Source organism: Equus quagga, chromosome 16, assembly GCF_021613505.1.
Source record: "Equus quagga isolate Etosha38 chromosome 16, UCLA_HA_Equagga_1.0, whole genome shotgun sequence".
NCBI classification, from domain to species: Eukaryota; Metazoa; Chordata; class Mammalia; order Perissodactyla; family Equidae; genus Equus; species Equus quagga.
Genome location: NC_060282.1, coordinates 34082963 through 34108436, shown reverse-complemented (window position 1 = coordinate 34108436; position 25474 = coordinate 34082963). Strand labels below are relative to the sequence as shown.

The following is a 25474-nucleotide window of genomic DNA, read 5'->3' as shown; positions in this document are numbered from 1 at the left end:
TTATTTTTAAGGTATGCACAGAAAAAGGACAAATAAAACCTATTATTAATTATACTAAGAATTCAGGGTTAATGAGTAATTTTCTTAATCTTTCTGCTCTTTTTCCAATTTTTATAAATGTTTAATAAAACTTGTATAATGAATAAACAATATTTGTGAAAACAAGTAAAAAACTTAATTTGGAAATAGTAATTAAGAGTAGGGAGGGCATAATCAAATTATTTCTATAATTATTCTGATTCAAATAAATATCATAGATCATAGAGTAAAATTCAATTTAAAAGTAGATACATTTAAAAAGTCAAATATTTTTTTAAATATGTGCAAAGATCTTGTTATAAATCAATTTGACCTAAAAACGTTTCATTCTATACAGATGAGTAGTAAAATTTAGCTATTTTATAAAGTTTAGACATTTAAAAAAGAACATGAGATTTAATTTAGACATTTTTAAAAAAGAATATTAAAATGGCCTTCCTACTCTCTCATACATACAATTAAACTACTTGGCAGTTTCTATGATATAATTTCATAATGATTTTCACAAATTATTACATTCACGAAAATACCATTTGTCTTTTCTTCTTTCTCTATTTTATATACAAAAGTAGATTTAAAATTCTGGAACATGAAAAGTTCTAAAGTAAAGAAAAAATATAAAAAATAAGAATTTATCCAATAATTCTTTTCCATTATATAATAACTAGATACACACTTTTTGATAATTTATGTTTTCTTATGCTACTACTTGTAGCATAAGAACCAGAAAAAGGGCAAAGATTTATTTCTCTTGGCAAAGATGAAAATGAACAGAATGTTAGAAATAGAACAAATTATCCCAAGCATAAGAACCCAAACTATATTATCAATCAGAAATTAATAATTCCTATAAAAATTCACCTGAATAAGCAAAACTAAGCACTTAGTACTTTCATAATAAATAAGAAAAATATTGAGTCATTTACTACTCACCAGACATTGTAACTAAGCCTTTTATAAATTCATTATCTAATTTAATATGCTCATTATTTACCACAGGATTGACCACATTAAGACCACATTATAGGAGGATTTTGCACATGTCTATTTACTCCATTAAATGGTAACTTCCTTGAGACAAGAATATTTTACTCATTGCTTACTCCCAACACTTCTTGACACAAGGTCCACATCAGGTGCTTAATTCATGCTAAATGAATTTAATTCATTATACATCCCAAATTGTCTAAGACAGTCCTAATCTTGTCTGTATCAGCATAATTAAAAATAGTGTACCCTTTCACTTTCAAAGTGTCCTGATATGGACAATAAATTACCTGAAAATACTAACTGCAGACAAGTTAAAATTCCTTCTAAAATTGCCAGTAAAATTTCCAGAACGCAAATGATGCATGGGCTATGGCACTGAGCACCGTCAAACGGAGCAGCAGAGGTGAAAAGGGCAGGTGAGACGCAGAAACATGGAGCACCAGAGAACACCGAGCTACCTCATCACCTCCACTGCTTGGTCTCAAGAGAAAGCAAGTCCTACATGTAGAGATTCTTCCAAAGGTTAGTTCTCCACGTAGGCCAGCACTGAAGGGTCTCTTGTTTCAACTGGGGATGCAAGGAATTCAGAAGGCTTATACTGTATCAAGTGTTACATTTCTCTATCTCCATGCCGACCAAAGAAAAACTGGCATGAATCTCTATATCCAAAAGCACCTTATGAGACAGCATCCATTTATTTTTTTTTAAATGGTATAATGGGAAAGGTTTCATATGATTCTTCTCTTTCTACAAAAGAAAGATTTTATAAGACCAACCTTCAGGAAAAACAATAAGCCATTAATAAGGTTTCAATGACCTCTGAAATTAAGTATTTTATTGATGTATAAATACACTTAATTAAAACATATTTTGTTATGGGGTGAACTGTGTCACTCCCAAAACTGTTATGTTAAAGTCCTAACTCCCAGTACCTCAGAATGTGACTGGATCTGGAGACAGGGTCTTTAAAGAGAAAATTAAATTAAAATGAGGTCAGATGAGTGAGACCTAATCCAATATGTCTGGTGACCTTATAAGAAGAAATTAGGACACAGATACACACAGAGGGAAGACCATGCGAAGACACAGGGAGAAGACAGCCACCTACAGGTCAAAGAGAGAGGCCTCAGAAGAAACCAACCCTGCCAACACCTGGATTTTGGACTTCTAGCCTCCAGAATTGTGAGAAAATAAAACTACGTTGTTTAAGTCACCTGGTCTATGGTGCTTTGTTACGGCAGCCCCAGCAAACTAATACACATTTCTAAATATATGTCTGAAATACATCAGTAGAAAATAAAAAAGAGTAAAGAAAATAAACAAGATTAAAATATGCAAAACATGTTTTACATGGTCTAAGTGATGAATTTTTAAACTGCTGAATATTTTTCACGTAGGAATTTAAGGGTAATTTCAGTGCTCAACAAGAGCCTAGTTGTCTAATTTCAAGCAAACAGATAACTGTAAGAAGTAGAATCTAATCCTGATGAGTTGAAGCAAAATTCAGAATTTAAGTAAATTCTGGATCTCTCCAAATTTCCATAACTTACCATACTCCATATAAATCTGCATAACTCAGAAAAACAATATTTTGCAAACAACTAATGCAAATTACAAAATGATGCATGGTAAAAAAGAAATCCATTCAAAGGGCAAAAAAGGCCATTGGATTTTTACATGACAGAGAACAACGTATTCACTCATATGATTGCAGATTCCACTTGCAACTAAGCTTCAAGAAACTACCAGTTGTTGAGCTTTGGTATAGCATCAAAGAATAATATTCACAAGTATCTGAACAGGCTATTAAAATACTCCTCCCTTTTCAAATTGTCTATCAGTGTGATGCTGGATTGTCTTCATACATGCCAAACAAAGCAACATGTTACAAAAGACTGAGTGCAAAAACAGATGTGAGAATGCAGCTAGTTTCTTTTAAGGCAATCTTTAAAAACTTTGCGAAATTATAAAACAATGCCATTCTTCTTCTTGATGTTTTTGCTTTGGAAAATACATTTTTACACAAATTTTTGTTATTGATGTAAACATGTGATAGACTCATTACTGTTATTTGCAAATGAATTGAGTTTTTAAACAATTTCTCAATTTTAATTTCTAATGCAGTAAATATCAGTAGCTATAACCTACATAAACAAAAACTCTTTGAAGTCCTTGTTATGGACTGAACTGTGTCCCTCTCCCAACCCATTTGCTGACGCTCTAACACCCAATATGACTGCATTTGGAAGCTAGGCCTTTAAGGAGGTAAACTCAGGTTACCTGAGGTCATAAGGGTGGAGCCTTAATCTATAGGACTAGGTCCTTACAAGAAGAGGAAGAGACACCAGAGACTCCCTCTCTCAGTGCACAAAGAGGAAAGGTCAGGTGAGGGCACAGCAAGAAGGTGGCCATCTGCAAGCCACGAAAAGAAGTCTCACCAGAAACCAACCCCGCTAACACCTTGCTCGTAGACTTCTAGCCTCCAGAACTGTGAGAAAATAAACAGCTATTACTTAAGCCACTCAGTTATGGTATTTTGTTATGGCAGCCCTAGCAAACTGGAGAATCCTCAGTATTTTTAAAAGCCTAAAAGGGATCTTGAGATCAAAAATTTTGAAAATCATTGAATTAGACAATACCCATTTGGTGGTGTCAGTTAAAATGTTTGTGAACAGCCTTCTTACGTCATAGTTACAACTTGTAAAAGTAATCATAATTATCATTAGCTATTCAAAATAGAAAGAAACAGGGAGAAAATTAAGGTCGTCTTTAAAATAACCTCACTTTTACTTGATGTATATAATTATACACCATTTGAAAGCATATTCAAATGGTGAAACAAACTGAAAGAATTAATGCAGGCTACTAAAGCATCTGCTTTTCAATTTCAGGAAACCAGGCTTGTCAGTTTGTTTGGCCAGGGTTCACTAAGTCATAGAGTACTTGTTAAGTCTATGAACTCTCTGAATATAAAACCAGACATAAAACAAAAGAGGAAACTTACAGTTTTGCTTCATGAGAAAAAATAACCAAATTACAAGATATCACAAAGAAGTCAATCAGTAGATTGATGAATACACTAAGCACAATTTTAACCACAGAAAACTTATCAAGAATATACGGAAATAATAAAATAACAGTAAGAAACTGTATTTCTTTTTTGCAAAAGAAATTTTGCAAAATTGTATGCAAAAATAAAAGATTTGTTCCCCTAGTAACTGCAGCTGATACACCAAAAATGGTAATAAAAGCTGTGGAGGTCACCTAAGAATGAAAATTTTAATAGTTATGGGCTTTTAAGTAATTATTAAGTTATAAAAGCTCATCTGAGTGAAAAAAATGCATTTACCTCAACAAGTTTCTGAATTGCACGGACACAAATATACTGTTGGGTTGCTTTTCAACAGCATATAAATTGTGTACTCAAGTACTGCAGTTTTATGTATAGTGGTACTCTAAAAATCAAGCAAAATGTTTAATTTCTAAGGCTATAATGTTAGGAATAGCACCCAAAATTATATTTTAATAAGTTACACTTCATAAAAAACTTTGTATGGAAAGAAAATACTAATTCAACTTGAGCTAACTTTTCTCCTGGTTCAATGTTAGCATGAAAAAATAATTATGCAGTCCATTTGGAAAAGTATAACCAATCCATGGGCATGCAAGTATCAATTTTATCTTAGGTGAATTTCTCCATGTTCCAGTTACTTCATTCCTTATTACATGCTGCAAAAAACAGTAATAATTTTTATAGCCAAATATCACTTTGTAAGATACCAGGTGGTTTTCAATATTTACCATATAAGTCATGCATGAAATTTAAACATTACAAAAAATGACTTACCAGTTGACACTCCTGAAATATGCACATTTTCAGAATGTTCTGCAAGAGCACCATTTCCTAAAATTAAACATAATGAATAAACTAATTTCCAAGATAAAATTTATAAAAATTTTTCAGATTCTCCCTTTACAAGAAAAATAACTACAGAGAGCTACTTGTAATATTCAGAAACTAAATTAAAGTCTGTTGTAATAATCTTCAAAACAATACTATGAAGCCCAAAATTATAATCGTAGTAAGGAAAACAAAACATTTTGGAAATCACAGCAACAGAGGGTAATACATAAAGGTCAAATATATAGATCTGATTCATACCAGAAAGAAGTGTCTATCAAGTAAATAGTCAAAAGAGAACTCATTACTAGAAAAGACAGAATCATATATTTTTTAAAAACAGCATTCTTCGAACAGCATGCTCAATCGGTCCACAACGTGCTTTCTGCTAGGCTTACACATGTTGGTACTTAAAAAAAATATGTCTTGCATTGTCTTCTAAATCTTTCAAATTCTGTGCATCAACAACTTTATTAGTCTTAAGAGTAGGGACAGAATTGTATCCTATTTTGGTAGCCCCTGATTTTTATACCTCTTACCACAAAGTTGAACACGTGGAAGCATTCATATAACTTACTGAAATGAGTTACTGAGTATCACCTAACAAAAGCGTTGTGTTAAAAAGACTCCCATTTAAAGTACTGAGGATATTTACTCCTTCAAATTAACATGAACAGACCTTTAAGGTATTCTTTTTTTTCTTAGTTCTATTATAAATTATTTCATGTTCCTCTGTTGTTTCTTTTCTTGTACAAATGGCTCATTTTTACTTCTAAAGTTTCGTCTCCCTCTACTCACGAGGTAGATTTGGCATCACAACAGCTCAGGAACCGAGCTGATAGAGAAAGAATTCTCCTTGCAGTCGGGTAGGGGAGGAAGCGAGGTGGGAGAAGCTTAGAGGGCAAAAGCAGAATTCTCTTTGATGCTTGGAAGAATAGAGACAATGGCAAATATTGTAATTAACAACTTTTCTTTCACAATATCACACTTCTATGCTTGCTTGATTATTGTATAGCATCCCCCAATGCACTAAGCTCCAGGAGAGCAGAATTTGTGCTTATTTGGCTCACTATTGTATGCACAGTTCCTAGAACAGAGCAGGTGCTCAAAGAGTTGATGAATGAATAAATGAGGGAGTTCATGATGATTAAATGAAATCATACCAATTAAACACTCGATACAGTGCCCAGTACATAGCACTGAACAGGTATTCATTTTTTAACTGTGTAAAATGTATTATTAATATTACTAAAGAATAAATTAATAGTGGTAAAACAAACTTTTTAGTTCAACTACAGCTACAGCCTTCAAAATAAGAATGATACAGTGGAAATGGTGACATAGGTGCATAAACTGTATTTGGTACACAAAGAAATCTGATTACAGTCATTTAAGTACTGTACATTAATATCTCAGAGACCAAGATTTATTTTTCCCAGCAATGTTAAATGCTACATAGAACTGAAATTACTAGAAAGCCCCCACCCATTTAACACACACAGCTCATGAAAATTGATAGCATAAACAAAATAATGTAAGAAGCTGATTTAACAAAACAACTAACAAGATTTACTAAAGGTCATTATAAATTGCCTAAACCTTTGCTACTAACAAGTAGATCAGCAGTACTGGCATCATCGGGAGCTTTTTAGAAATGCAGAGTCTCAGGCCCTACTCCAGATTATTGAATCAGAATCTACATTTTAACAAGACCCTCCCCTACTCTCAGTGATCTGAATGCACATTAACGTTTGAGTGGCACTGGCTTAAACCTTCTATTTCTATATTAGATGCAACTACAAACTACAGTTGTGTAATCTGTGACCCTAAAGTTTCCATTATCCTTAAGGTAGTATATTAAATTATCCTCAGGAGAGTTTTAACATTAGATATATTTTACACATTAAAATTTTTTTACAATTCAGTAAACAGAGTAAAGGTAGGCAGAAGGAAATAGTAATATAATGTGATATTTGGGACTGTGGATTCTAATATGAGCTCCACCACTTACCTACTGTGCAATTTAGGGCAAATTACCTAACCTCTTTGTGTCTTAATTTCATGTCTAAAATGGAGAAGATAGGGCCAGCCCAGCGGCACAGCAGTTAAGTTCTCATGTTCTGCTTTGGCAGCCGGGGTTGGCAGGTTCCAATCCCGGGTGTGGACCTACGCAAAACTTGTCAAGTCACGCTGTGGCAGGCATCCCATATATAGAGGAAGATGGGCAGCAGATGTTAGCTCAGGGCTAATCTTCCTCAAAAAATAAAAATAAATAAATAAATAAATAAATATAAATAAATAAATATAAATGAAATATAAATAAAAATTTAAAAAATAAAAAATAAAATGGAGAAGATAATACCTATCTTATAGAGCTTAGTGGAATTCTTTATAATAGAAAAAAATAAAATTTAATCTAAATCTCCATCAGCATGCAAACTAATAAACTTAAACACCCTTATAATGAAATATTCAATAAACTGAATTAGGTAATTCTATATGTACTAGCTTGGAAAGATATGACATTAAGTTAAATACATTTCAGAATAATATTAAAATATGATCTGATTTTAACCTTAAAATGATGCATAGTTAATATGCATGTTTACATAAGCATATATGTATGTATGTGCATTTATATAAATATTGAAGTTAAGTTAAATACATTTCAGAATAATATTAAAATATGATCTGATTTTAACCTTAAAATGATGCATAGTTAATATGCATGTTTACATAAGCATATATGTATGTATGTGCATTTATATAAATATTGAAGAGTCTAAGGTTACACATAAATTGTGAAGGAAAATCTCTGAAACTGAAATTAAAATAGAGGAAGACTTGTTTTGTATACTTTAGAACTAACTGAATTTGTTACAAGAGGCATGGATTTCTTTAAAAACTTTATTCATATTACCAAAAAAAAAAATAGGTGAAGAGATTATAGTTCATTTCCGACCATTCTGAATAAACGGAAGTCTGACAAATATTGTGCAAAATGTTACAAAACATAATTTAAGAAAAGTATTATTAATGATTTTTAAAACTGATGAACAATACCTTAAAACATCAAACACGATACTGCTAATTTCCCATATATTTAATTTAACTTAAAAACAATCCCATTTAGAAGTTTAAAAAATCAATGATAATTTCTATTAACATCAAGTGACTATCCATTTTTGGTTCCAGTAGATATTTCTTATTCTGAGTATCACCTGAAGTAAGCGGGCTACTTAACTTAGGTGTATTGCCATGCTAAAAAGCATTTTTACAAAGATGCCACTTATATAACACAACTATTTCCAGGTGATAAGCAGACAGCCCTCCCAAACTGCTTTGCTGATACAAAGCTAATTGCCTTCTCCCTAATGCCTCTCCCCAACATCCGAGAGAAGACCCTATTAATATGATGATGTACACACACCACCTCCTTACTATAACTACAGTGCAGTCAAGTTAGATATTCTCACAGAAGTCACCCTTTACAGGTAGCATATACTGGAAAAATACAGTCTGATAAAACATTACTTCTATAACTATACATTAGCAGCTGACTAATTAGTTAATGGACAAGCTAATTAACAAGAACTCTAAAAAACAGTTTTCAAGTAAGAAAAAGTTTCATTATCATCTAAACCAGGAAATAATTTTTATAGCTTAATTTTTTTTAGTCCCACTAACCAAATACCAAAGGTGATCGGTCGTCCCCATTCTTCTTGCCAAGCTGAAACATGGTTTTATAGATTTTTGATTGCCATACAAGAGAGAAAAAGAATCTTCCAAAAGAGATCCTTTTTTAGGAACCCCAGCTTTACAATTTATTTAATCATTAATTAAACACTTTAATTAAACTACTTATCTTAAGATTTGGTTTACTCATCTGAATAATCAGGGTGTCATCATTAAGAGAATGTCTAAATTTATGGTCTCTGCGTCCCTGTTGCTTTCTATCTTTCTTTCTGTTTATTTCTGTTCTTTTTAAGAACTAAAGTTCTTAAACAACAGCTAATAAATACAGCTAAGATATGATAGCTATGTGCCAGTCAAACCCTAGTGGCCTTACAAGCCTTCCTTCAGCTCATCCTTAAAACATAAGTTCACTTTACAGATGAGAAAACCAAAGCTCCTAGCAATTTAGTAATTTTTGCAGAGCTAGTAATTGGATGGATTAAAAATTCAAATCCACAATCATTAAGAAGATTGTGTTTCTCTTAAAACAGAACTCAGGTTCTATACCAATTCCCATGGCACTGATAAGTTTGTGTTCCTTACTTTTTTAAAAGAATTCAGACATGAATATACTTCTTGTTTATAAAAGAAATAGTACTTAGCTTTCAGAGTTAAAACCCATTTGCCACAACTATGGGGGAAAATCATTGGTTAAAAGGTAATGAGCAGCAGTTACAAGTGAATTATCTGCTCAGCATCCTACAATCTCGTTCTCACTGTGCAGCAAGAAGTTATCAAACATAAACACGTGTGTACACATATACACATAAAAGCAAACATCATTCTATTTTATTAGTAAAATCGTACTTAAGGAAAAAAGTCCAAAATCCTAATAGGCCTTACCAAACTCTCTACTGTCTGGTTCTTCCTAACTACCTCAAAATTTTCACCTCTTGTGATCCACTTTCCACTTTATCTCTTCTCTCCAGAAATATGGATTTCTTAAGTGTCAGCTGTCTCTTGTGCCTTTGGATTTCCCTTTAATATTACTTCTTTAGGGAGGCATCTCCTGATTCCCCACACTGTTAGGTCATTCTGTTACAGGCTTCTATGGTATGCAATTCTGTCACCTTTTCTAAATTCATCACACTTGTGTTATCTCGTGTAATGTCTGTATTTCCCACAGGATCTTAATCCTGGCGGGGGGCGGGGGGTGGAGGTTGATGGGGTGATGGGACATAGCTGGGTCTGTTTTGGTTTGCAACCCACTGAGTAGCACAGAACATAGCACATAATAGGAGATACTTAGTCCATATCTGCTCAAGTAAATGAATGAATGGTAAGTCAATACATAAGTAAGAGGAATAGTCCCTGCTCGCAAAGAGTTGACAATCTATTGAAAAAATGATAAAAAAATATATGAAATAGAAGCAAACAACAGAAAGACAAAATAATTATCAAGCTTCTTACTCAAGTGGAAAGCCCTAGAAGCTTTTATACTGAAAATGGGAATGGAAGACAGGGTGTCCACCATAGGCATAAAAATTGGAAAAGAGGTAAAACTGTCTCTCTCTGTAGATGATACGATTGGGTATCTATCTGGAAAACCCAAGACAGTCAACAGAAAAATGATTATAAACAACATGAAAATTTGGCAAAGTAGCAGGATATAAAATAAGTATGCAGAAATCAAAAGTCTTCATAAATACAAACAATAGCCAGTTCAGATGATACAGCAGAAGACCCCATTTGTAGTAGTGACAAAAAAAGATTTTTGAAAACTCAGACACAGAACTTCTAGGCCAGCCCCAGTGGCCTAGTGGTTAAGTTCAGCATGCTCCACTTCGGCAGCACGGATTTAGTCCCAGGCTTGGACCTACACCACTCGTCTGTCAGTGGCCATGCTGTGGTAGCAGCTCACGTACAAGACAGAGGAAGACTGGCAACAGATGTCAGCTCAGGGATGACCTTCCTCAGCAAAAAAAGAGGAAGCTAACAGATGTTAGCTGGGGGCAAATCTTCCTCAGAAAAAAAGAAAAAAAGGATGGAACTCCTGCTGTTGGTGATGACAGAGTAACTGGTAATGGAACAGCAATTCTGCTACAGACACCTAGAAAGGCTGGAAAAACACGTGAAAAAAAATTCAGACACTGGACAACAGACTGTGATCTCTGAAAAATGGGAAACAAATTAAGATGAGCCCTATTATTGCACTGGCTTTCTGCCTGGAGACTTTCTGGACCCTGGCACACTGAGGAAGCAGTTAAGTTCTCGACAAGCTGAGAAGACAGAGACTGGAGTTCAGAGAGGCTGAGGAAGCTGGAATGTTCAGAATATCAGGGAGGGAGGAACCACATTAAAAAAAAAAAAAACTTCAAAAGTCTGCATCAGGGCTCTAGTCTTAGGCTGAGCACTGAGCTCGGCTAAGCTGTAAGGTGAGACTTCACAACGACAGTCAAAGAACAACTACTGGAAGCTGGACGCTTAAAAACTTCCATCCCACAGAGTTGGAAGAGGCTGAAGTTCTGACCAAGGAGAAAGAAATCCAAAGTAGACTTACTATTGCCATTTTGTTCATTGTTTTCTGGCTGTTCTATAAAATTCCTTTGTTCCTTTCCTTTCTCTTTTCCTTTGTGATTTCATGACTTTCTGTAGCGGTATGATTAGATTTCATCCTCCTCCTCTTTTATGTATCCACTTTTTCTGCTTTCTGGTTATCATAAGCTTTACATAAAACATCTTATAGCAGTCTGTTTTAAGCTGGTAACAACTTCGAACGCATACGAAAGCTCTACATTTTTACTTTCCCCTCACTTTGTTTTTGATGTCACAATTTATATCTTTTTACCTTGTGTATCCATAAAAAGTTATTCTAGTTATATTTTTAATACTTTTGTGTTTTAGCCTTCATACTAGAGTTACAAGTGATTTATCCACCACCATTACAACATTGGAGTATTCTGAATTTAACTATATATTTACCTTTACCAGTGAGATTCATACTTTCATATGTTTTCTTATTACTAATTAGCACCCTTCCATTTCAGCTTGAAGAAGTCCCTTTAACATCTCTTGTAAGGCTGGTCTGGTGGTGACGCACTTCTTAAGCTTTTGCTTGTCTAGAAAACTCTTTATTCCTCATTCAATTCTGAAGGACAGCTTTGCTGAGTAAACTATTCTTGGTTGGAAGTTTTTTTTTCTTTCAGATGTATTTCAAATATATCATGCCACTCCATCTTGGCCTGCAAAGTTTCTGCTGAAAAATCTGCTACTATCTTTCCCTTGTAGGTAACACATCGTTTTTCTCTTGCTGCTTTTAACATTCTCGCCTTGGCTTTAATTTTTGATGATTTAGTTATAAGTAGATATTGGTCTGATTGATGTTGTCCTATAAGTCCCTTATGCTATCTTCACTCTTTTTCATTCAGATTCCTTTTGTGTGTGTGTTATTCATCAAAGGATGCAAAATGGTGACCACAGGAGTTTAAAAGTAGTAGTCATTTCTGGTTAGGTTGGCTATTGTGTTAGACATTGTTTTAGCATCCAGACCAAATTTTTCCAAATTGTGCAAAGGGTTTAAGACAACTTGTAAGACCCTTGTAGAAGCTAATATGCATTTGTCTCAGTCATTTCTACTAGTCTGAGTGTCAATCTGTAAAGGAAATAAGGTTTCTCTAACATCATTCTCACCAAATTCATATGGCTTACAGATTTATTTCCTCTCCTACGTCTTCATAAGCCACTTCTTTTACTCTTCACTTATAATCTTCCCTCATCACCACTAATTGTTGGTTTGTGGAATTCTCATCCCTCCTGACCCACTTTGGAAAATCAAAACTGCATTTCCTGTTTCCAGTCATCTGACCTTTCTTCCCTCGGAAGTATTTCAGTACCTAAGTCAGAACTCTTAAAGTTGTTTAGAATACCTGAATAATCTTTGCAGCTATGTTCTTCAAGGTTTTCAGAAACAGTTAATCTCATCCTTTCAGTCTGAAGAGCACACTGGACAGAGGGGACATAAACATTACCAGTATTACACAATCTGCCCAAGCAACAATCCTATACACCTTTCTGCTATTCTTTATTCCAGAAATAAATGCTTCAAAGACCAATTTTGTTGTCATTGGTACTTCTGCTCAACTCAACCTTGAGTTTTCTCTACATTAGTAATATTTATAATTTATTCTTGGTTATATATCCTTTCCATCTTGGGAATATGTTCTTAATTAGCCTGAAGTCATTGGACAACTTGACTTCTTTAGATTTCTCCACCATTCATTCCTTTTTGAGATTATTTGTGATTTTAATAACCAGAAATTATTTTTGAGATTTTAATAACCTCCCTGGACTGTGTTTCCTTCCAGATTTTCATATTTTTGAGGCATATTACTTTTTTTGTAAGTTACTTTTGGATCTATAGGTCTTAAGCTCTGATTGTGCCCACTCTCATCTTTTTTTTTAAAAAAAAGCAATTATAACTTAGCTATTTCTTTCTGTTTGGTCAAAATAAGGTATAGAGTAGCACACTATTATGTACTGAATTGTGTCACTGAAAATCCATATGTTTAAGTCATCAATGTGACTGTACTTGAATTTGGGGCCTTTCAGGGGGTAAGGAAGTCATAATGGTGGGACTTAATTTGATAAGACTGGTTTCCTTAAGAAGAGATATCAGAAATCGCTCTCTCCACCTATGCACAGAGGAGAGGTCCTGTGAGGACACAGTGAGGAGCACACTGCAAACCAGGAAGAGAGACCGCATCAGAAACCAACCCTGATGGTACCTTGATTTTGGACTTCTAGCCTCCAGAACTGTGAGAAAATAAGTTGTTGTTTAAGCCACCCAGTCTGTGGTATTTTATGCCCAAGCAGACTAATACACACACTTTTCTCAGGTCATAGCTCAACCAAGACATGTGTGAACTTCTTGAAAGTGTATGAAAAATTCAGCACATTCTTCTGAAGACAGGTTCCATAGTGTCTAACAAATACCTATAATGAGATGCTTCACCCATACAAAGGTTAAGAAATCCCTGGGAGATAGTTTATTTTCTTGCTTTACTTACTAGTATTCTAAAAGTATTATTTCTATAGCTTTTTCTGAAGATCTTTTTTTTTTTCTTTTTTTTTTTTGAGGAAGATTAGCCCTAAGCTAACATCCACTGCCAATCCTTCTCTTTTTGCTGAGGAAGACAGGCCGTGAGCTAACATCTATGCCCATCTTCCTCTGTTTTATATGTGGAATGCCTGCTGCAGCATGGCTTGATAAGCAGTGTGTAAAGTCCACACCCAGGATTCAAACTGGTGAACCCTGGGCCACTAAAGCGGTGCACGTGAACTTAACCGCTGTGCCACCAGGTTGGTCCCTCTATAGCTTTTTAATTGTAGCCATTCATTATGGATTGAATAGACTTTAATGAACTGGCCTGAATCTATTTGCCACTTAAAATAATAGTAGTGATCATTCATAACACTACTTTTTATGGAAATATACATTCTAATTTTCAAACCACATTTTTAACAGATATTTGGGAGTTCAATGTTTTTATATGTTTAGACTTCCTGCAGTATTATGTTAGTAAGATTTTACATTTGAAATGTCTTCAAATAAGGGTATGATGACAATAAACTATTACTCAAAGTACAAATACTAAACAAACACAAGTTCCCAGCATTCAGAAAATGAATCCTAGCCCCTAAAGAACATGAAAGATGGTTATAAATCCCACTACTGAGCGCCTCAGTGACAGCGTTCATGCAGATGGAAATAATTTCCTTTATTCTAAAATAGCTTGAACCACTAATGTCAAGAACTCAGTAAATTAGAAAGGACTAAAGACTGTATGAGTTCAAAGGTTCCTATCTGTGACTCCTCTGGTTCATATGATTAAATACCAAAATTTGAAGAGATTCAGAACTCCAGAAAAAAGGAAGAAATTAGACACCTATATTTCTTATGAGAGATTTATTGAGACATATTTTGTATATCATCAAATTCACCTTTTTAAGATTTTATTTTTCCTTTTTCTCCCCAAAGCCCCCCGGTATATAGTTGTATATATTTTTAGTTGTGGGTCCTTCTAGTTGTGGCATGTGGGACGCCGCCTCAGCATGGTGTGATGAGCGGTGCCATGTCTGCGCCCAGGATTCGAATGGGCGAAACCCTGAGCCACCAAAGTGAGCACGTAAGTTTAACCACTTGGCCATGGGGCCGACCCCAAATTCACCTTTTTAAAGTGTAGTATGTTCAAAAAGCTGTGTGACTATCACCACCATCTCATGCTTGAATGTTTTCATCACCCCCAAAAGAAAGCTTCTACTTATTAGCAGTTATTCTTCTTTCTGTCCTCCTCCAGCCCTTAGCAACAACTAACTTAGTTTTTGTCTCTATGAATTTGCCTGTTCTGGACAATCCATATAAAAGGAATCACACAATATGTAATCTTAAGTGTCTGGTTTCTTCACCTAGCATAATGTTTTCACAGTTCATCATGCTGCACCATGAATCAGTACTTCACTCCTTTTTATGGCCAAACAGTATTCCATTGTATGGATAAACCACATTATGTTTATCCACTCATCAGTTGAAAGACATTTGAGTTGTTTCCACCTTCTGTGAATAATGCTGCTATGAATATTTGTGCACAAGTCTTTGTGTGGACATGTTTTCAATTCTCTTGAGGATACTCACAGAGTGGAACTGTTGGGTCTTTTGGAAACTCTGTTTACCTTTCTGAGGAAATGCCAAACTGTTTTCCAAATGGCTGTACAATTTTACATTCCCACCAGTAATGTGTAAGTATTCCAATTTCTTTACATCCTCACCAATACTTGTTATTGTCTGTCTTTTTATTACAGGCATCTTAGTGGGTGTGAAGTGGTATCTCATTGTGGTTTTGCTTTGCATGTCCTTAATGAGTAACGATGCTGAGGTTCTTTTCACCTGTTTATTGGCCACTGAGTATATTCTTTGGAGAAATGTCTATTCAAATTCTCTATTTCTCAATTGGTTAGATTATTTGTCTTTTTGTTGTTGTTTAAGTTGTAAATGTTCTTTATACACTGTAGATATTAACCCCTTATCAGATATATGTTTCACAAACATTTTCTCCCATTCCATAGTTGCACTTTTTCACTTTCTTGATGGTGTCCTTTGAAGGACAAGTGTTTTTTCATTTTGAGACAGTCCAATTTACCTATTTTTTGTTGTCATTGCTTGTGTTTTGAATAGAAGTAGCAAGAGTAGACATCCTTGTCTTGTTCCTGATGTTAGAGAGAAAGCTTTCAGTCTTTCACCATTAGGTACGACATTAGCTGTGGGTTTTTCACAGATGCTCTTTATCAGGCTGAGGAAGTTCCCTTCTATTCCTAGTTTGTTGAGTGCTTCCACTATGAAATGGTTTTGGATACTGCCAAATGCTTCCCCTGCATCTACTGAGACGACCCTGTGGGTTGTTGTCCTTTATTCTATCAATGTGGTATATCACATTGATTTTCCTATGTTGACCCTTACATCACATTCCTGGGAAAAATTCCATTTGGTCATAGTTTATAATTCTATTTATATATTGCTGGATTCAGTTTACTAGTATTTTGTTAGAGAATTTTTGCATCTATATAAATAAGGGTAATTAGTCTGCAGTTTTCTTTTTCTGATATCAGGGTAATACTGGCCTTACAGAATGAGCTGGGATGAGTCTGTAAAGGATATACATGTAAACACACACACACAAATATATATACACACATCCATATAAAAATACAAATATACACAAATAACACACACTGTGTACTGTTACTTATGTATTTTATTATTTAAAGAAAAACCATGTATATTGCTTTTGCTTCTAATTTTTCTTCCTGGTTTATTAAGCTTCAGAGCTTATTACTGAACAGTAGCTAATTAGCTTCTTGCTTACATTATAACATTTCTGGAAAGTGGCTAGTGGCCTGCTTTACTCAATGATGTATCAGGCACAGTACCCAAATAGATAAATCCAGTACATGGTCAGCTCAGCAAAGGAGAAAAGTGTAACAGACAAATGAAGGTAGTTTTTCTTTCTTTCTTCCTTGTTTCCCAACAGGCAAAATCTTGGGAAACGTGGGGGCCTGTGACTGGGGTTGGGAAGGAACAGTAGGAGAAGCCTGGTGATAAAAATGTTGGAAACCTTTGATGTTAACTCTATTCTAACAGCTGATGAAACGAAGTAGAGAGAGAAGGCAAAAACAGTTACCTTTTTAAAATCAGATTTGTTGAGGAATAAATTACATGCAAAAAATTCATTAATTCTAGGTATACAGTTTGATGAGTTCTAACAAATGCGTACAGTCATACAACCACCACTATAATCAAGACACACATTTCCATCACCCAAACATGCTCTCTGGGCCCCTCTGCAGTCAATCCCCTTCCCACACTCCTAAAGCCAGACGAATACTGATCATAGACAGTCAGTATAACTTATAAGCATTATGCATTGTATTGAACTCATGATGTATTATTTAATCCTCCTTCCAAAGCTGTAAGAATAGATACTGTTATCCCCATGTTATGGATGAGGAAACTGACTCAGATTAAATAAATTGAGTAAGATTCTTTCAGTAGTAAGTGGTATCCAGATCTACCTAATTCAACATTAAAAACTGAGTTTTCACCTAAAAATACCAATTTCTTGAAAAAAAATTATATCTGTCTACATGTATTGCTGCATGCAAACCTACTGAGCTTCTCTCTTTTAGGAGAAGTATGCATTTTTTTTAGGTGCCCCACAGCCCCACTACCTTCTACTGTCATTCTGATCTGATGCTGACACCAGGCCCTCTAAGTTCATTTGTGTTACCTTCCTGGTCTTTGTCAGCATTTGAATTTGTGACCTCTGGTGTATTTGATGAGTCCAATTTAGACATGCATAAAAATGTATGGAAGGATACAAACTAAACTGCTAACAATGTCTACACTACTTTCCAAGACAGGAAGAAGGAGGGACAGAAATGATTAACTTTCGTTCTTGATGCATTTCTATAATGTTTGACTTATTAAAGTATATATTGCTTTCGTAAGTTAATTCATGTAGATTGACTATTATGCTGAATATTATGTATTGGAATGGTACCTTCAGAAAGAAATTAACACAACATTAAATTCTGTAGCTATGTAGTTTCAAGTTTTTCTTTATAACATTGTAATTGAAAAATTATTACAGGTGACTTTTTTCCTTAATATTATTGACCAAATGGTACAAGAACTATCATTTAATATAGATACTAAAACGTTTTCATTACCCTCTTATATAGCAAAAGGTCACTTTAAAAAATGTTCTTATACATGAGATTTAATGAGAAGGCCAATGTGTGGCTGCAACTTACCTATTCTTGCTGACATCACTAATAACACTATCATGTGAATGCACAGAGTAAAACAAACAAATAGAAACAATGTTGGCTTTTGTAATAACAAAGATAAATGATTCTCAATGTAGCAGACTGCAGGAAAATAGCCATTTAGAGGTTGCATTATAAAGAAAGCAGAATTTAAAAATCAGTAACCATCTAAAAAGTATATTTTTAACAATATTTAAAAGAAACTACTAAATCATTAAAATCACAGTCAATAGCATTTGTAGATTTGCATTTTACTTGACATTAACTCCGTTTTTTCTTTTTTTGCATCAAAGATCCACACTTGTGTCTTTTTCCTACCTTTATTATTTATGAAAGACGAGACAGTAAGTAGCTTGTTTCTACTTCTAGTAATATCTATGAAAGGAAACAGGAAAATTACGAAGGAAAGTATTTCACTGATAGGGAAGACTGGTCTCAAGTTTACCAGAGGCTCCATCATGGGAGCCAAGGACACAGTAAGTCTAAAATCACTGGACCCTGGAGTCATTCATTAGCTCCTCACTTTCCTTCCCCTTCAGACTTTTCCTCTCTTCTGTACCTTTGTCTCTTCTTGATACATCAGGTCTTAACAAAGAAAACCTCTTTCTTGCCTGTGCACCTTCCTGTTTCTGCTTTCCCATCTTTCTCAGCCAACTTTTTAAAAACAAGAATCTACACTCCGTAATGGAGCTTCCTTACCTATCACTTGCTCCTGAACCTGCCTCAGTCTAGCTTTTACCCCTTGCACATCTCTGAAACTCATATGGCAAAGATTACCAGTGACTGACCTATCAAACACTTTATCCTCAAAAACATCAACTCTGAATCCAGTTTTCTGATAGTTGGAGAAAATCACGTGAGGAACAATATCACTATAAATTCACAGTTTCAGCTCATCTGGATACTCAATGCTGGAGTACAATCTTTTAATAAAGCCTTATTCAGCTCTATCTCCACTTTCCTCAAAAACTACATTCGTCCTTCATTATCTTCTTCAAGCCTCCAAACAACCTCCTTGGCCAATACTCTTGGTAAGTTCTCTCTCTTGCCAACCATTCAGAGATCTTTTGGCATATTATCCTCTCCCTTTCTAGAAACTCTTCCTTTTCAGTATATATGTTTAAAAGGTTCATGTCTTTCACATTGATACCTCTGAGATTTCCATCCCTAATCAGAATCTCCTTCTGAGGTGAAAAGTTTTACTTGACCCGCCCCCCCCTCCCCCCACACACACCAACATTCATTGAGCACTTACCTTGTGCCAGTCACTGTGGTTGGTGCTTTTCATACACTATAACTAATCCTTACAGTATCCCTGTAAAATAGATACTATCCCCCTTTCACATGCAGAGAAATTGAGACTCAAAGAGGTTAAGAGACTTGCTCAAGACTACACAACTGGTAAGTGGCACTGCCAGAATTTAGGCAGATTTGTCTAGCTCAAAGCCCATACTCCTGAAACGGCAGTAGCAGCAACTGATATGAGTATGTCCCATGTGCCAGATGAGGGTCTAAGCAATTTCCATGCTTCAGTACGTTTAATCTTCATAATCACCTGTGAAGGACTGTCATTATTATTTTCATCCTAAAAGCTGTCTTTTAACTTCCTACTAAACAGGAATTCAGAATTACCTTAATATTACCTAGGTATCTGAAACTCATTATGTCCAAGACCAAACTCCTTTTATTTACCCTTGGTCTGCTCTTCGTCACCTTGGTGAATGACACCAATTGTCCATACAGAAAGCTGTAAGTCATTCCAGATTTCTTCTTCACCATCCTCTTTTTCTCCTCACGCACTATATATTAAAGTTTCCTTCATTCTTTTCAAATCTGCTGCTATTTCCTTCCTTGATGTCACTGATATTTCTTCCCAGTTTTACTGCATTAAATATAAGCTTCATGAGGACAAAAGTATAGAACAGTGCCTGGCCCATAGTAGACATTTGATAAATATTTGCTTAATGTATGAATAACTGAATTAGCTTGTAAGCTTCCTACTTTTGGTCTTGCAGCTCTCTGATCCACTCTTCACAATGCTACTAAAGATCTTTTTAAAAGGTATATCTGATATTAATCTTCATCTTATAAAACTGTAACTGATTCAACTCCTCATGTGTATTAAGAGCCTCTACGTCCCACCATAATCTGGCTCTTCTCTATCTCTTCACCCTTAACTTTTACTACTCCTTGTCTGCTTGCATCTCATACAGATACATTCTGGTTTTAGCACTGATGAAGTACACAGTTTCTGAAATTGTGATGTTTTTGAACATGATGTTCTGTCTGCCTGGAACAGTCTAGCGCACTGCCACCAGTCACCTGCCTAACTCCTTCAACTCCGCTCAGAAAACAGATCTCCATCCATCTCAGGTGAGGAGTCCTCCCTGATGTTCCCACTGTACACCATATTAGTACTGAGTTAGGAGCATATTACTACACAGTCCTTACCATCCTGTTTGGGGTTATTAATTTAACCACCTATCTCCCACACCAAATTTTGAGTGTCTGAAGGGCAAGAAAGAATTCCCGCTACTTTCTTCTCTCCTTCTCTTTTTCACTCTCTTTCTACCTGCTTTCCTATTCCCCAGCAACTATCTCCTAGTTCCTGACAAAGAGTGAGATCTCAGTAAATGTTTGTTGATTTAATGAATCAAAATTATCAGATTTTTTAATGAGACATGAAATATCTTCTGTATAACTAACAATTTGGTTTCATGTTATAGTTTGCTCAGAGGGTAAGAGGAAAAAAGAAAAAGGCTGAAGAAATATAAAGAGGGAGATAGGCATTCTTTCATTAGTGAGTGAAGTTAGAAAGCCACAAGAGGAAAGAGATTTCAGATTCAATTGCTCACTTCTTATCATGGTCCCTCAAAATGTAAAATATTTGGTAAATGACTGTTCGAAGCTCTCGAGCAGCTTCAGTCTTTAGAGTAAGGGACTCTACTCTGCATTAGCTTTAGCAACTGGCTGGGGGGAGAGGACGCCGAGCCAAAGGCACGATGCTTTTACCATTTCTGCTCTTCAGTGACTCCTGGGTTCTTAGAAGCTTAAAGCTCATCAATCTAATGAATATATTTAATGAATTCTTTTTTTCTCGGAGCAAATGGCTAGCTTTTCACTGACTTCTATTGAAGTTCATCTCGTAACTTACCTACTCTTTCACAGAATCTTAAAATAGTATCTTGCAGTTTATCCTGTCACCTGGGTATTTTCCTATAGAAGGATCATATGTGAAGTTGAAGATTATCTTCTTCACATAACTTTAAAAATTATCCAATGTAAATATATCTATCCCTGCTATACAGTTTGTTTCCCCAAGTGAACACAGAAAAAATACTTACCTATCTAGCCTGTATTTGTTGCTATGCGTACTTTTACAAATTTTAATTTACTTAACCATCAGAACAAACTGGAGGCAGATTCTGCCTCCAGTTTACAAATGAAGAAACTTTAGAAATAGTATACAACTTTCCCAAGGTGACATGGCTAGGAAACAACATCCAAACCCAGGTCTGCCCTATTACAAAGATCGTGCATTCAATTCCCTTACAGTTCTTCTCAAAATATAAATAGGTCCTATTTTGGATAATAATTTCATCATGTAGAAAACACTTTCCTACTACATACCCTTAATTTTAAAACAACCCCAGAAGTAACCGATAGTCTCATTTTAAGGCCCAGGAAATTGAGACTCGGCAATTAAATTGAAAGCACTAAATCTCATAGCTACTGAAACGTAGAATCAAGTATGGAATGCCAGGCTCTTCTGCTACTAAGATCAGAAGATACAGATCCATCCTTGACCGATGCTCTCTTAATGACGTCTACATATAGTGAAACAGAAGAAAACCAAGAGTATGCTTACATTGACAAGGATTCCAAGAGATGAGGGAATTTTAAGAAGTTAGGTTAGTGGTTGTCAAAAGCAACCCAGAAAGCAATACTAAAATCTACCATAGATAGTATATGATGGCATGATGTGGAAAGTGGAAAGTATACACAGAGCAAAGAATCTTGAGTTTGACTCCTGCCTTTGATACATTTTCTTTTTTTTTTTTTTGCTCAAGTATGTTAAAGTATATGCCATGTATCATTTCACCTCTATACACTTCAATACCCAACTCTAAAAACAGACATTTTCTTACCTAACTACAATGCTATTACTTTAACAAAATTAATAATTTTACATCATTTAATAGAGCCAGGCCATAATCAGATTTTCCTGGTTGTCTCCTAAATGTCTTTTTACAGCTGGCTTATTTGAAACAGGATCCAAAGTCTCAATGTTTCATTTGGTTGGTATGTTTGAGTCTCTCCTAACCGTGATACTTCCTTATTTTCCCTACCACCGACTAGTTACAGAAACCTGATCAGTTGTCCTCTAAGAGGCCCATATTCTGTGGTGTCACTTCCTTTTGGTGTCACTTAAGTTTGCTCTTCTAGCTCAAGGGTCAGCAAACTTTTTCTGTAAAAGGGCCAGATAGTAAATATTTTAAGTTTTGTGGGCCATACACTGTCTGTTGCAACCACTCAACTTTGACACTGTACCATGAAAGCAGCCATAAACAATACTCAAACGTATCAGAGTGGCTGTTTCAATAAAACATCATGAAAAAACAAAAAACAGGCAGTGGGCTGGATTTGGCTCAAAGGCCACAGTTCTCAACCACTGCTGTAGAAGCTGGATTTGACATAGGTTCAACATCTTTGGCTGGAATTCTTGAGAGCTGGTGCTGAATGCTTTGTATGTATCACAGCAGGAGGCACACACACTATCTGCTGGCCCTCCTTTTCTTAAGACAGAGGTTAATCAATAGGCTCAGGTAGGGCAGCCTGATCCCTCCATTGTAAAGTTCTCACATGACCGTTTGTCTAATAGCTTCATCTATCGATGATCATAGAATAAATTATTTCATTAGCGGTTGCAAAATGATTTTCTAATCCTGCCATTCTTTATACATTCATTAACTGAAATTCTGCAAGGAACTTTCCCTCAACAAATGTTATTTGCTTACCCTGAAACACAATTCATGCAGAAAGAGGGAGGATAAATGATTAATTCTTTCCTTATAATTGCTTAAAGAGCATGGAGTTAATGCCCTATTTGTTACCACTGGTATCCAGTAACTTGCTGTAGTGGTACGTGTATGTTTATTGCAAGTTTGTGGTTATGAACCAAGGAGTTTTTCTATATTGAGTGAATTTCAACCAACTGTCTTCATTACTCCTTTTGATACTTAAGTTCTCTCATCTTTGGCCAATGGGAGCCCCTTTATATTGGCCCCTGTGTCCTTCTGGCATGAACCACTAGCCTTTGAGAGTTTCCTTGCTTTCTGATACAAGGGAATGTACCAGGCTCATCTTTTCTATTTTCTGCCTCAGACTGGAATCAGTCATTCATCCATGACCCTTGGATCCTTTCAGTGAAGAATGGTATTTAGAGATGATAATTAGGGTTCTAGTTGTGCTCACTGCTATTGTGCTAGGATTGCAACATTTCACTGTTGAGGGTATAAAAAGATATACAACTTTAAATTTCATGAGCAGAAGGTTAAAGTAGTATATTCTTTCTGGAAAACAAACCCTGCCTTTAACTGTGTGACCTCAAGAAATAATTACTCTATGACTTAGTTTTCTGTAAAATGGAGTTAAAATAGGGTCCATCTCATAGTTTTGATACAAAGATTTAAAGGAATTAAAATTTTATATATATATTTAAAGCAATGATTAGCATATGATAAACACTCAATAAAAATCAGGTATTATTTTTATTTTTATTGAGAGCTTTGAAAATACTCCAACCTTTGACCCAGTAATTCTACTTTTATGACTTAATCACAAGGAAAATAATAAAAAATTAAGATAAAAATCAATAAAAGCATGTCATGTCAATTACAGTACTCATAAATGTGAAAAAAAACTGTAAACAATCTAATGTTAAACATTAGGGAGAAAGCTTATGAAGAAAAAGTGATATGGAAAAATGCCCAAGACATATGTTAAGTAATACCAATAAATCCATCAGTCAAAGATTACCATTTAAACCAGTCATGTATGAATGCTCATTGCATTGGACCCTAACTGCATTTTGATTTTTATGTCTTTATTGAACATTTTGAACAGTTAACAAAATGGTTTGATTTTTACATATTTACTAAATTAGTATGTGGTATACATTAGCATTTCTTTGTGAAGTTAATTTTTATTTCTAATTTTCTTAGCCATCCAATTACTGTTTCTACAAATTATCTTTTGTCCATCTATGAGGAAAGAAGGAAATTAACATTTTATGTAGAAAGTATTTGCATAAGTTATTTAATAGCTCCACAACAAACCTTGAGGGTAGGTAGCATAAAATCCAATAATCCAGCATCTTGCCATTTAGAAATCTCAATTAATAGCAAATCAAAATTAATTCAGAAAACACTAATCATCTGGCATCTGTGGCTCATCTATCAGCACCACAAGCAGATGAGTTCTGGTAATGAATTTAAAAGAGCAAATGGATCAGGAATTAATCAGTTTGCATATGAGCTGCACTGAGTTTAGTGAGGTCTCTAAGCAAATCTACAAAGAAAAAGTATGTATAATGGTTAAGAGCACAGATTCCAGAGCCATGCTACATGGGTTCAAATCCTAGCTCTTCCACTTACTAATTATGTGACCTTGGCTAAAACACTTAACTTCTCTGTGTCTCAGGTTCTTATCTGTGAAGTGGAAATAACAACAGTATCTAGGCTGATAGGGTTATTATGAGAAGAAAATGAGTGTGTGTGTACATACATACATATATATACATACACAACAAACAGTGATTAGAACCCTGCCTCGCACACAGTAACTACTACGTAAAGTGTTTGCTATTGATACAAAAATGAGTTTATAAATAGTCCCTCCTTGTCTCCTGCTACTTCATATAGTATAGCTTGCTATTCAAATATCATATTGTAGTCCACCTATTTCAAAATATTTCTACTTTAATTACTCATGCACAATTTGGGTGACCAAGGTATGATTTTTTTTTAAAGTGCTCCTGATGATGCACCAAATATACTATCTAAAAAAAACAAGGAAAAAAAAGAAAAACAATGCAGATCACATGCACCACACCACCAAAGAGGTTTCTAACGTCCCACAGCAGTGCTTCTCAAACTTGAAGACGAAAGAAATCACCTGGGGAGCTTGTTAAAACAGAGATTCTAATTCAGTACCCGGGGCAAGGCCTGGGATTCTGCATTTCTAACAAGCTCCCAGGTAGGACGAAGGCACAAGAATAGCACTATTAGGAGTCGTAAATGAGCTTTAAGGATTCAGAAATCACATGACATCTATACAATTTTCTGTGAATGTGCATTTGTGGATTATTTTCTGAGGAAAGGACCTATAGTTCCTGCCATATTCTCAGGGGGTGGGGTGAGAGTAGTGGAAAGGGCAGGTAGGGAGTAACAAAATTCACAGGAGAGGTGAGAAAGACACAAATCAGTC

General features: G+C 35.1%; 1 protein-coding gene across 2 annotated transcripts in view; it reads right to left on the bottom strand.

Annotated features, from left to right (window-relative positions):
- The window catches only part of LRP12 (LDL receptor related protein 12), an 88636-nt gene that overhangs the window by 38972 nt on the left and 24190 nt on the right, over positions 1-25474 (bottom strand). The window contains exon 2 of one of the 2 annotated variants that reach the window (XM_046642573.1): positions 4877-4933. The exons of the other annotated variant lie outside the window; for it this stretch is intronic. Coding sequence (XP_046498529.1) covers positions 4877-4933 — 57 coding nt within the window. The remainder of the gene's footprint in view (positions 1-4876; positions 4934-25474) is intronic. 2 annotated transcript variants of the gene reach the window in all.